General features: G+C 40.4%; 1 protein-coding gene across 2 annotated transcripts in view; it reads right to left on the bottom strand.

The window, feature by feature from the left end:
* Nucleotides 1-7554: 7554 nt before the first annotated feature.
* Nucleotides 7555-14318, bottom strand: part of SRPX (sushi repeat containing protein X-linked) — a 125299-nt gene continuing 118535 nt past the window's right edge. For both annotated transcript variants that reach the window (XM_063444257.1, XM_063444258.1), the window contains 3 exons: nt 11070-11203; nt 9338-9459; nt 7555-8373 (listed from right to left, as the gene is read on the bottom strand). In XM_063444257.1, coding sequence (XP_063300327.1) covers nt 8193-8373; nt 9338-9459; nt 11070-11203 — 437 coding nt within the window. In that variant the 3' untranslated portion in view covers nt 7555-8192. The remainder of the gene's footprint in view (nt 8374-9337; nt 9460-11069; nt 11204-14318) is intronic.

Below are 14318 nucleotides of genomic sequence, written 5' to 3' on the forward strand. Positions count from 1 at the left end.
AAATTGCTATTTGCCAGATTGGCTATGTTGCCTTTGAGACGGCATGGCAGCCCAGAAATGAAAATTGACCTTACCATGACCTACCATTTAAAAACGTAAACAACCCAGGCTATTAAAAATGGGGTATGTCCAGTCTTTTGTAGTAGTCACTTAGCCACAAACACTTGTTAGTGTTCATATTTGTTTTTTGCATTTTCTTACACAAAAGCTGCAATTTTACTAGTGTTTTCATCGTCGTGATAAGTTTTACTGTTTTTTGTTTTTTTAAAATTCTTTATTTTTGAAGCGCATTGTCAGATACATTTTGAAGTTAATACATTTAACGGGTTACATGAGTTGATGCAGCGTCATAATGGTAAAGAGGATTTGTTGCGTTTTTTTGGGTTTTTTTTTTTATGTTTATGCATAAGAAATAAGAAAGCTTATCAGAGAAGTCAAATATATCAAAAACGGTGTATGGGATAAAGTGCATAAATAGTGCAGGACAGCCACTCCAAATAAGGGATCACTCCCAATTCCCAAAAAGTTATACAAGTATACAAGCAGTATAGTACAAAGACATATACCAGTGGGGGCGCCACAATCACAAGTCATGCGTATATTTACCATATATATTGCATGGTGATCATATGAAAAGAGGGATAAAAACATACATAGTGAAGTATTTAATGACATAAAACATCCAAAACTACAATAAAAATACACACTCACAAAGAAGAAGGCACAAAGAGACTTATGTCTAGTTGTGCAAAAAGAGAAGTCAACATGGTATCTGAACAAGAGTTAGTCAAAACAAGGTAGCTTAGCCATAAGCTAATATACTTAACTGGAGATGAGTACAGTTAGTGTAGTGATCTACATAACTAGTCAGACATGGAGATGCGAGTCAGTATTATTTTAAGTTGACATGCTAATAAATCGTGTCCGACCGATATTACACTGGGTACCACACACTTTATAGAGAAGATTAAGAGAACAGGATTGAACTCCCTGCACCCTAAGCTTAGTAAATTAATTAAATCAGGTGTTGTGTGATGACTCTTACTGCGTATGTGACTGACTAGCCCAACCGACTAGGACCAACTTAGATTGTGTGCAGTTACTTGTTAGAGTGCAATATTGTGGCGTAGAATAACCACCAAGGGACAGCGCAGCACTGGGGTAGCCAGGTTTAGGGATACATGCAGACGCAGGAGAGGTAAGTGCTGTCAGAATAAAAAAATAACTGTAAGAAACACAAAAAGAAATTAAGACTGAAATATAGAATATACAGTAGTCTGCTGTGAGTGAGCACTGTGTCCCTGGTGGGGACCGGGATAACCCCCACCAGGCCACGGGGGGGAGAACAGGGCCCTGGATAGGCGTTAGAGAGGTCCTGCCGGACTAAGCACGGGAGATTGGGCCGTTTCTCCCAGCAGAGCAGGCCGCAAACTCACTGGCCCATCAGTCGGTGCCGCCGGCAGGACGGGAGCCAACATTTGCACAGAAGGTTGCTGCTTAGATTCCCCTTGCACACTGGCTGCTGCTTGAGGTTATTTCAAGTAAGATTGGGTAAGTTTGGGCTGATTTTTGGAGATTTGTCGAGGAGCCGAAGTGCTCCACGTCCGTCCAGCTTGGCGGCCAGGCCCCGCCCCCAGTTTTACTGCTTTAAGCAAACATATTTGTGTTCAACGAAGTCTCCCAAGTATAAAAATACCCCCCATGTACAGGTTTTATGGTGTTTTGGAAAGTTACAGGGTCAATATAGGGCTTGCCCAATTCAGTTTGCCAGATTGGTTTGCTGGGTCTATGTTGCCTTTTGAGACTATATGGTAGCCCAGGAATGCAAATTTGTGATATATGATCTAAGTACTTTTATTTACTTTTTTAAGCTATTATTTAAAAAACTTTTCTGCAGGCATTAAGGGGACTGCCTGAGAGCTCAAGCAGGCCCCCTGCAGGCACTGCACAAGCCAGTTATTCCGTCCATGTGATCGCGTGGACCCCGTGATCACATGGCACGGGAGGGCCAGATCAGGCAGACCCCAGGATCGCGATCGCCAGCGGGGGATTGCCAGCGATCAGGTAAGTGGCGATTTACTATCAGACGAACCAGGTACATCCGAGGTTGTTAACGACCATTTTTTGTCGGACGTACCTGGTGTGTCTGAGGTCGGGAAGGGGTTAATTGTTTAGTTTTGACACTGTTTTTCATTAAAGAAAAAAAAGTTACCTGCTCTCTTTCCCAACTCCATATGTGTATTTAAACAAATGGAGGTTATTTAGTTACTCCAATGGCCATTAGAGGGAATGTCCACCTGCCACGTCAAGTCCAACCTCTTAAGTGGGTCCTACACTTACCTTGAGCTTCTGGCAAAGATATCTCTAATGAGACAGAGAGGAGCCCTCTAATGGCCATTGGAGTAACTAAATAACCTCAATTTGTTTAAATATACATAGGGATTTGGGAAAGAGCTTAATACAATATGGCCATATGGTGGAACTGAATCCCCATATTTGGTTTTTTTAGATAGGCAATTTTAAGTAGCCTGATAAGATTATTATTGTATTTTTATGTGTGTGCCGTAACTTAATCTGTCTCAGATAGATAGACAGACAGACAGACAGACAGACAGATAGATATACGATGTATGATACTCATACAGCAATACAGCTTAGATCCAAAGCCATAATGTAAAATAATCACAATTCAAATAAGAATGTGACCGCAGCAGCAGGGAAGTTAGTCTTTCTTTTTATAGAGGTTAATTGATGTTGATTAACTTCTTTTTGGGTAAAATAGTATTTTGTGCTCTGGAACACTTAGAGCATACAGTTTCCATGGAAACCTATTCCCTCCTAGTTAGAAATCTTTCTAGCTGACCGTTCATTCAGAGGGTAGTAGCACTTAGATCCATTAAGGGAAGTCAGGGATAGAGTAGGAAGGGGTAATTAAAGTGCATGTACGAGGCTGGATGCAATGAATAAGGTATTAAATTGCATCTGTTATAAAATAAATGACATGGTACCACTCTTTCTATACATTACAGCAGCTAAATTGCTTGCAAATATTTAGATTTAATTGTATTAATTTATTTTCTTGTGTTTGACCTTACAGTAAATATGGTTCCCACTATATGTGATTTACTGCATGCAAATAGACCATTAATGACAACAATTGTCCAGATAGATGCAGTATATTGAGGAGAGATTAGATAGCAGTGCATGCATATCCTTGAGCTAAGAAGGAGTCAAATGTGAACATTTTTGTTCATCAGAGTATGCCATTCTGCAATTTGAATATTTGTATTTTTTTTTAGTAAATAACATTTTATACATCTTCTTGTCACTTGGGAGCTCACCTCCCTTTTATTGCTGCCTATTGTTATTACACAAGGTTGGATGGTTTTGGACAAATACAGTTAGCAGATTATAGAAGGATTGGGCTTAGGCTATTAGTGGTGTCCACAATACAAGAGCTAGAGTGGTTTTGGTGTTTCGATTGCCCTTTTAAATGTAACATTATAGTAGTCACCTACCAAGCCCTCCACAACTTCATTCTGACTTAAATACTTGCTGTAATCAGCATATACGTCCCATTATCTCCCTCTGCTTGGCCAATGGGGATCTGACACACATTTGTACTCTATAGCACTTGTATAGCAGATATCCTTATGGAAAACCTTTCCTTACAGAATGAGACTTTCCATTCAGCAATCTTTAAAACCCATTTGTTTAGGGAGACATACCAGCTAACCATCAGGTTTATTGTTTTCAAAGTGGAGTGGTCACAAAAAGACACGTTTAGAACAAAATGAAAAAAAAAAAACAATTAAATATTCATCTAATTATAAACATAAGTGACATCCTTGACCTAAGAGGGATGATGGTGAAGGTGGGAATTGAAGCGAAAGACGGTTTGAAGTGGATGGTAGGATTGATGATACGAGTAGTTAATGGTTACCGAAGACAAGATAATATTACAGTCCCATTGTGCAGTCTTTCAGAATCAAATGAACGGTGTCTGGAGTCAATATAGAATGTGACGGCAGATAAGAAGCATTCGGCCCATCTAGTCTGCCCAATTTTCTAAATACTGTCATTAACCTCTACCACTTCAGCTGGAAGGCTATTCCATGCATCCACTTCCCTCTCAGTAAAGTAATACTTCCTGATATTATTTTTAAACCTTTGCCCCTCTAATTTAAAACTATATCCTCTTGTTGTGGTAGTTATTCTTCTTTTAAATATAGTCTCCTCCTTTACTGTGTTGATTCCCTTTATGTATTTAAATATTTCTATCATATTATTATTATTATTATTATGATATTTATAGAGCACCGTCAAATTCCGCAGCGCTTTACATATCTCATATCCCCTCTGTCTCGTCTTTCCTCCAAGCTATGCATGTTAAGATCCTTTAACCTTTCCTTGTAAGTTTTATCCTGCAATCCATGAACCATCCATATGCCGGTTTTTGACAGAGTATGCAATTTGACACTCCAGGCCCACATATTGCAATAGACTTAACCTGTCTGACTTTTTTTTAAATGTATTTATTTATTTTGTTGCTGCTCTGAGGTACACGGTGCCACATCCATAGCATGCGGCTAGAGAGGTACAGATATCCAGTGGCGGCTCTAGACTTTGTGAGGCCTTAGGCGAAACTCAAACATGAGGCCGCCACTAACACCTAAAGTTAAAAATAGGGGTTGCATTGTGTGTATAAGGTGCTGTTGTTGTATTTAAGGATGAGCTTGCAGCGCTGGATACAGAGAGCTAGTCTCTGTATTCATCGTTCAGAGGCTTGCAGTGTAGCGGCTCCCTGTGCCGCCGCATTATGATCTCTCTGACTGTAGTTATGGCATAATATGCAAACTAACTTAATTTGCAATAAACAAATTTAATTAGCAATTATGCCAATCGTTTATACATGACTGAGGGGTATGGTTACATAGCCTTGCAGTCGTGTATACATAAGTGCCGGTGTATGTATATATGAGTGTATCTGGCATTGTCTACCTATGTGTGGCAGGGTTTGGGGTGAGTGTTGCACAGTTGGAGTACAGGATTGTAAGGGTTTATGTAATAGGGTGAGTGTGGCAGGGTGAAGGGGGTGAGTGTGACAGTGCAAGAGAAGGTGAGTCTGACAGGGTTGATGGGGGGGTTAATGCAATAGGGTAGGTGTGGCAAAGCAAGGAGTATTGTATGGTTGCAGTGGGTGAGAGTGACAGGATTAGGAGGGGTTATGTAAGTTTGGCTGGGTGTAGGGGGCGGCAGTGTGTGGGGTCTGAAAGTGTTTGGGAATGGTGATAGTGTATGTGAAGGGGGTGTCAGTGTGTGTGGTAATGACAGGGTACGGGTGGGGAATGACAAGGTGTGCGGTGGAAGGCTGTGACAGTGCGTGTGTGTGGGAAGGCTGTGATTGGGTGGGTGTGGGGTGACAGGGTAGAGGAGCTGTGAGAGGGTAGGAGACTTTGACAGGACAAGGGGTAGTGGGGGGGCTGGAGCAGGGGGTGGTAGGGGGACTGTGACAGGGTAGTGGGGTGGTAGGAGGACAGTAGGAGGGCAGAGGGTGGCTGGGACAGAGGGTGGTAGGAGGGCAGGGTGGAGGCATAAATACCTTAGGATCACTGGTGGTCCAGTGGGCGGCCACGCTGTTTCCCTGGTGGTCCGGTGGGCTCCCTTTACGGTCTGCAGCTCCGCCGGGTGCAGAGCTGCAGACCACGTGGTAAGTTTAGTCTCGCGATCTCAGCCAGTCAGAGCGTTGCCGTGGTAACCCGCGGCAATGCTCTGATTGGCTGAGATCGCGAGACCCACTCAGTCTGCAGCTCTGCGCTCGGCGGAGCTGCAGACAGGCTGGCTCTCCCGGGCAGGCATAGGAGGGGCCTCGCACCCGGCGGCATTAAGGGCAAGCCACCGGGCACCCTCCTGTGTCAGGTCCTCGGACTCTGACCGAGGACCCAACCTGTAACACTGCCCTAAGGCGATTTAGGCGGCCGCGAGGCCCCCATCAACGCGAGGCCTTAGGCTGCCGCCTAAATCGCCTAATTAGAGAGCCGCCTCTGCAGATATCTTCCCCAGCCTAAGAAACAGTATTAAAACCTGTATCTCAAATATAAGGAGCTGTATCTAATACATGCTCATTGCACACAATCCTTCTGTGCCACATAACAGATAGGATACATTTCATGTGCCCATAACTCATAGGCCTTCACCCTATGTACCCATTGCTTTCTCAGTGTATTTCTCTGTGTCCCAGCCGGATTGTAAATATCACATTCCTAAAGTTTCCATTATATAAATGCACAGAATGAAGTTGGAACCAGCTTATCAGTAAGCCCCCAGCAATTATCACCTGTGAACCCATGAAGCCTCTAACCCCACACTGTTGTGTTTTATAGTGTTAATTTATTTGTTGTGGCATTGTGACAATCAGTTTTAAGAACATTCCATATTTGCTCTAGAGAACTCCAGTTGACTCCCACAATATCATGATGTGTCTAGGGCAGGGATAGGCAACCTTCGGCTCTCCAGATGTTGTGGACTACATCCCCCATAATGCTCCTACACACATAATGCTGGCAAAGCATCATGGGAGGTGTAGTCCAAAACATCTGCAGAGCCAAAGGTTGCCTATCCCTGGTCTAGGGGGAAATAATATACTATTAGGATATGAGTGGTAACAAAATATCAGCAATAAATAAATATCAATAGGTTTGAGAACAAAATATGGACACAGACAGTCAGGAATATACCAACAATACTTACTGTGAAATGTAACATAAAGTCTATGAGATAAGTAATATAATATGGCAAGAAGGAATTAAACACAATGCAGTGTATCATTACCTGCTGAGTAAATGTCCCCCAGGTAGTCAGGGTTCAGAATGATTAGAAGAAGGGGATACTGGGATCCCTTGAATAGAGAATAAATGCAATCTTTATTGTAGAAACTTCACATAGTAATACACATTGATCAAATTCTGAAGCTTTTTGAGGTGCAAACAAATAGAAAGTAGTTCATGAAATTATTGTAATAACTGTCCAAGATTGCAGTAACTGGAATGAACTCTTTGTTAAAAGGTGCAGACTTCATTAGAGGCCTTAAGCAAAAATGCTGACAAAGTGTGACATGACAAAGGCCATTCCGGCCCAAACGTCAATTTTTGTGCTTGTGGTCCTTAATAAAGTTTGCACTTATTGAAAAGCCTTGAGTGCCCGAAACTTCGATTTGTAACTGTAAGAGTGACTTTGGGTGTTTGCCAACCTCTGGTTCAGGGCCACCAACTTTAGGGAGAAGTCTGCTGGTGGTATAGTGTGATAACCCAGAGTGCAGTCTCGTTTATTAAGCCCTGAAATATAAAAGGTTCAGAATTCCAGCAATCAGTGTGACTGTCATCTCAACAGTAATTTGAATTTATTATTGCTCAAAGTAGATTTTTAATATATTGTTAGTTGTTGATCCCCTGAAAATATCTAATTTGCCTTTTGGTGGAATACAAAATTGACACAAAACTTGACACATTTACATCTATTCTGCACTTTACCAGTGAGTTACCACAGAGCACAAGCTTCTTGTGAAATAACGTTTTTATAATTCAATCACTCAATAGAACTATAATAACACGTATACAGATTATGAGCATACGTTTAACTTCATAATATCACAAAGTCTGCATATATATCGATGTTATTAAAAAATAGACTTAAAGCTAACTTTAAAGGGATCATTTCTATTTTACAAATCCTATTTCTGGTCATTTGAAACATAAAATAAATAGCAATTTGTGAAAGAACTTCTTTTAATGGGCAGTTATATATATATATTTTTTGTTATTTCTTAACCATATAAAATAATGCATTGTTCTGTTCTGCGATTCAGTACACAATAGGATATCAGCCTGCATAAAAAATACTTTATTTTTATCTTTATAACAGAAAATACCCAATTTTTCAAGAATAGAAAAGGCCTGCCCAGAACACTCACCACTCGAGATTATTTTTATTTTATATGTACATGAAGCTTCAAAGAGAGCTACAAGATTGCAAATTCTGTGTATTTGTATACCAGCTGTATTTGAGGCTTCATGCATATTCCATACAAAACAAACATAAAAATAAAGTATAAAACATTATAAAGAAATCTGTACATCACGTATGTGTAATAGAAAAGCACCATCAGTTTTTATAAAATCGGAGCAATTTGCAGATCAGTTACAGGTGTGACCTGCTTCGGCTTGAAATTTCATTTCGTCCTTTCTAAGAGGGAAAGTGTCAATGAGTGCGAAGAGATCTTGATTGGTGACAGGGAAAGCATATCGCTCCTTGTCCACTCCATGTTTGTCCACAATCACCACCTGGAACTTGTTTTGAGGGATCCTTAGCAGCAGCCTATGGAAAAATTATAGAAATTTAAAAACAAAACACAAACATTTTTTTCTAAAAAAAAAAAACTACCAACACCTACATTCATGTTTGACACAAAAATGATATGGTAGCACTTGAAGGAACGCTCTAGGCTCTGTAACCATTTCATCTCACTGAATTGGTTAGAGTGCCTTGGGTTAACAGGAACTGTCCCTCCATTTTGTGTTAAATCATTTTCAAACAGTTTAACATTAAATCAGAATCCCATACCGCCCATGGGCTGTCCTCCATTGAAAGTATGGCTAAGGCAGAAACTACACTCTTTCTTAGTCATACCAATTCATACCATAGTCATACCAATGGGTGGCTGGAATAGGCTGACTGCAGGTGGCTAACACTTTCAATGCTTCCATATTAGCCAGAGCAGCAGAAAGAGGAAAGGCTGCTGGTAACTCTAATTTAGTGTTAAACTATTAAAAATCGTTAATTGAAGAATGATGCCGGGAGACTGCAGACACGATAGACACTTAAATGAGATGAAACTGTTACAGTGCCTACCGTGTCCCATCAATATTATTAAAATGAGATGATTAAATCTTAATACGCCAAGACAGCACCAAACAACATGTTAGAGTGCCATATAGTAAATTATAAGAACACGGATACAGCACATCAATGCCCTTGTCATAGGATGAACATGCATACTTAATTATCTAGGTGTGATGATCTCTAGGATATTCAGTGCTATAAAGGCTAAAATGTCATTTTTGATTTGTTGAATCAAGGAGAAATCTGATTGCCACTTTTAGAGTCAAGATAGAATTGTCTTCCTGTTTTGTGGCACATTTGCATTTCTTACCTTCTTTGGGATTAACAGTAGTGATAAACGCGTGAAAAGATTTTTCAACTATGTAACTGTGAACTATGTATCTATGATACTATTTTTGTAAAGGTAAAGATTAAAAATGATATCTTGTTCATACTGTACCTAATTTGCAGTCCTAAGACAGGAGGCAGAAGCCTGCGCCCAATCCTCCCAATGTATTTTGGATATACACCAAATAATTCAACCACAGTAACATGCCGCAGGTCTAGACCACATTGAGCTTGCTGTAACGCAGAAAGAATAGAATATTAAACAGCATATACTACTCTCTGTAAAAGCCAAATTAAACAGGAAGCAATGGATGCCGTAATTAAATATATATATAAATTATTGGTTACAATTGTGTATGTGCATTGCAATATTATACTTTATATCAAACTATTTACTAGATGATTTTATATTGAATTTCAGTGACTTGTTTCTCTTTTAGCCTTTCACAATATACAGCATTTTAAACCGTACACCACCATAACTCAGGTAAATATAAATACTAGGAGTGAATTGGTCTCTACTAAAAGGAGCACTATAGTCCCCCAGACCCATTTGTCCTAAGGAAGAGAAACTACAATGTATAGATTGCAGGGTTAAGTCCACGACTAGTGGCTGTCAGTATAAAAAAAATTGTATTGGTAATGCTTTAGTTTTCCTCTAAATAGCAGCTACGGTACATGACAAACTCTTTGTTTTTGTGGGAGGGGAAGTGATAAAAACATGCTAAATTTAATTAAAATGTGTACCACTTAGAAATGAAACTTAGTAGCAATATGAAAACATGGAACTCTATGCAGAGGGGTGACAGGTTTAATTTAACTGTCGTTGGTTGGCATTTGTTACTTCTCTCATCTTCTAACAAGTGGGTTTGGAAGGAAATTATGAGTCAGGGGGTCTCCATATGTAGCTATCTCCCACGTGTGTGGTAGAATAAAGGACCAAGGGATGATCAAACCTGTGAAATGGCCATGGGCTTCAATATTGCAATTTCACTGGTACTCACAGGGTGCAATATAAGGTCAATGAATTAGTCCTTCAGTTTTACGTTTTATATTGTAAAACATTTATTTATTTATTTTCATTTATTTATAAAATATATTTTACCAGGATGGATACATTGAGATTCCTCTAGTTTTCAAGTATGTCCTGGGCCCACAAAACATTGCATTGTTACAATAGGATACAATATTACAAATAATGTAATATTAAATTACAATTTAATATGGGTTAGTTATTTGTTACAATTCATTATTTTAATATGAAATCATTTATTGTTAAGTAATGTAAAAACACCAAACAACCATTTTCTTATTTTAGTTGCTTTATTGTCACAATCCACTGACACAAAATCTACGTAATAGTGACTTCTTTAAATTTGGATGTAATTAAAAAAAAAAAAAAAAAAAATATGGTCAGCATTTCACAAAACATGAATTTGATGGCAAAATCAGTTATTTAAACCAAATCAGATGAGTCTGTTTTGCTTGAAGATTTTCCAACTTGCTATAACAAGTTTAACGAATTGGCTATTCATAGGACACTAACTTGCGAGATGCCTTTATCCCTTTCACTAGATGTGACAGTTTCTTGTTCCCTCGTCCCAGTAAATGCTATTGGGGTGTTTACGGGAAGGAACAGTGATTTCAAGATGCATGGAAAGTCAATGAATATTATTCCTTAACATCATCACTGTGTTTGAATAACAGCACTAAACACGTTAGATAAAATCCGATATCCCAATACATACATATAGGCATATACATAACACTTTGAATTCTACTAAAAAAAAAAGGCAGACAATGTCTTATTTTAGCAATACTACAAAGACAGGCAGATACAATACCTGTAACATTCCAACTTGCAATCGGTAGTATAAATCAGCGGCAGTGGGTGTTGAGACAATTAATAATCTTCTTTTTTCATAAAATTGATCCAGAAACTCAGCTGCATTCCTTATCGCAACATTAATATTCATAACTATAAGAACGAGGTGATGCAAACATGATTAAATAGATGATAGAGTAGTATATGTACTTTTTATTCTTATAATTCCAATTTTTGTTCATTTATTCAGACAAATCATAGATGTCATTTTACATAAATTTGGAGTGAAGGAGACTGTACTCCCAAAGGGATAAAACTCCTCAAAGCAAATCATCTTTTTGCAGTATATTTATAACTGTGTTTTCTTTTTATTTACATATGCACCTTTTGGGCTTTGAACCCATGTCTCCCATAGTGTTTTTCTATGCTGGAGTGCTTGCCTGCCCTCAGCAGGCAGACACTCTCACTGTTTTTATTTTCGTCACTCCCTCCTGGGAGATGACGATTTTTTTACCAGCCCCTTCTCTTGAGCGTCATCCTCGAGCGGTATGCATGCGTCCCACTGATACGGGATGCATGCGTTCCTTTCAATTGTCACGTGACGCGGAAGTGTTCTAGCTGCGCGTCACGTGACTTTTTTCAATTTCATTTTTTTATATGCTTAAAAGCTTTGGTTTTCAGCGTAAATGGCCATACACATTTAGTTTTTTTATACTGCTTCACCCCACTAAACTTAAAAGTGATTTTTATTTTATGCATTATGTTAATGTGATTGTAATGACGTCATTATGGCGGGAAATTAAAATTCCATTAATACTTTTGTACCCTATATAAACTTATGTATGTCAGGCTATGTTCTTTTTATTGTTATTATCTACTTGAAGAAGCCTCTTTAAGCGAAACGCGTTTAGATATTGCTTTTTAATAATTTGTAATAAAGGAATTCTTTTGGCACCAAATATTTTGTTTGCCATATTCCTTTTTATTCTATATTTTATTTATTTATTTTTCCTGGCTACACCAATATTCAGCTTAAGAAAGAAGCACAAAGAATCCATAGGTGGGGATTATACCACCCATACGCTTACATTGAGCAGTATAGCCTGCTCTATATACCGTGAGTATATTTTTATCTTTCTATACTGTTTTATCCGTAAAACAGAGAGCACTATATTTTATCTCCTTTTACATTTTCGGCTGGACCGTACCAACGCTGGACTTCTGACTCACACTACATACCTGCTGACCATCGCCACTTTATACATCCTTGAGTGGGGATTTGTCAGGATCGGGACAGGGATCCAACACGCAGAGTACGAACAGGAGAGGAGTACGTATACCGGACCTTAGAATGGCCGGACTAACGTAAGGAGAAAGCAAAGAATGGTCAGAGACAAGCCGAGGTCGAGGGAACGAGAGAACAGGTAAGCGAGAGACAAGCCGAGGTCAAAGGACACGAGAGGTAAACAGGAACGATAGTACAAGCCGAGTCAAAACCAAATAGAACAATAGACATAAGAGCACCGAGGAACCAGACAAGCTAGAACCACGACAGGGCAATGAACCATTACACGCATCCCTCTTTTATACCCTGGTTCTTTAATTGATGACTCCGCCCTTGCCGAGCCCTGATTGGTTGTTCCAAACTAGATTGACAGGTCGGGATGTGATTGCCGTCATGACGTCGGCTCCTGAGCGTCGTGTCATAAAAGGAAGCGGGGCTCTCGCGGCCGGTGTGGGAATGACTATGAGAGCTGTGAGGATTGGATGAATCAGCCCCGCTGAGAGAACGGCCGTCGGGAAGTCTAACCTCCTCCGAGGTAGAGACTTCAGGTACCCTGACAGTACCCCCCCCCCCTCAGAAACGCCCACCGGGCGGAAGGAACCGGGGCGAGACGGAAAGCGAGCATGAAAAGCCCTGAGAAGGCGAGGAGCATGCACATCCTCCTGGACCACCCAAGACCTCTCCTCAGGACCATATCCTTTCCAGTCAACAAGATATTGCACCTTCCCCCGAGAAATCCGAGAATCGAGGATGGAATTGATCTCATACTCCTCCTGACCCTCAACCTGGACAGAACGAGGGGAAGGCACAGTGGAGGAAAATCTGTTACATACCAAAGGCTTCAATAAAGAAACATGAAAGGAGTTCGGGATGCGTAAAGCAGGCGGAAGAGCCAGACGATATGCAACAGGATTTATCCGAGACAGAACCCTGTAAGGACCTATGTAACGAGGAGCAAATTTCATGGAAGGAACTTTCAAGCGGATGTTTCTGGTACTCAACCATACCCTATCACCCGGAGAGAATACAGGAGCCACCCTTCTGCGTTTGTCAGCGTGTCGTTTGGACACCATGGAATTATGAATAAGGATTTGTCAAGTCTGATCCCACAACTTCCTCAGATTGGCAACATGAATATCAACCGACGGTATCCCCTGGGAGGGGGAGGCCGACGGAAGAATGGAAGGATGAAAGCCATAATTCATGAAAAAGGGGCTAGAACGAGTAGAATCGCAAACACTGTTGTTGTGCGCAAACTCCGCCCAAGGAATCAGACCGACCCAATCGTCCTGGTGTTCAGAAACAAAACAACGCAAGAACTGTTCAACCTTTTGGTTGGTGCGTTCGGCAGCCCCATTGGACTGGGGATGATAGGCAGAGGAAAAATTTAATTTGATACCAAGCTGGGAACAGAAGGATCTCCAAAACCGGGAAACAAATTGGGAACCTCTATCAGAAACGATTTCAGAAGGAATCCCATGTAAACGAAAAATCTCCCTCGCGAAAATTTCAGCCAATTCGGGAGAAGAGGGCAATTTGAGCAGGGGTACAAAATGAGCCATTTTGGTAAACCTGTCAATTACTGTGAGGATAACCGTATGTTTTTTAGAAACCGGTAAATCAACGATGAAGTCCATAGCCAGACAAGACCATGGTTTCACAGGAATTTCTAGGGGGTGCAACAGCCCACATGGAAGCGTATGAGGTTGTTTAGTCCTCATACAGACATCACATGCCCCGACGAATTCCTTAAGATCCTTACGTAATGAAGGCCACCAGAAATCTTTAGAAATCAGAGAACATGACTTGCGTATGCCAGGATGTCCGGCAAATTTACTGTTATGAAAACACTGCATAAGTTCCAGTTGGAGTTTAGGAGGAACAAAGTAACGGTCCCCCGGAATAGGTCCGGGTGCCAGATGTTGCAACTTCTTGATCTCATCCAGCAACGGAGAGTGAATCTTGATACTAGTTCTGGCAATA

The sequence above is a fragment of the Pelobates fuscus genome, chromosome 1 (genome assembly GCF_036172605.1).
Source record: "Pelobates fuscus isolate aPelFus1 chromosome 1, aPelFus1.pri, whole genome shotgun sequence".
In the NCBI taxonomy this organism is placed as follows: domain Eukaryota; kingdom Metazoa; phylum Chordata; class Amphibia; order Anura; family Pelobatidae; genus Pelobates; species Pelobates fuscus.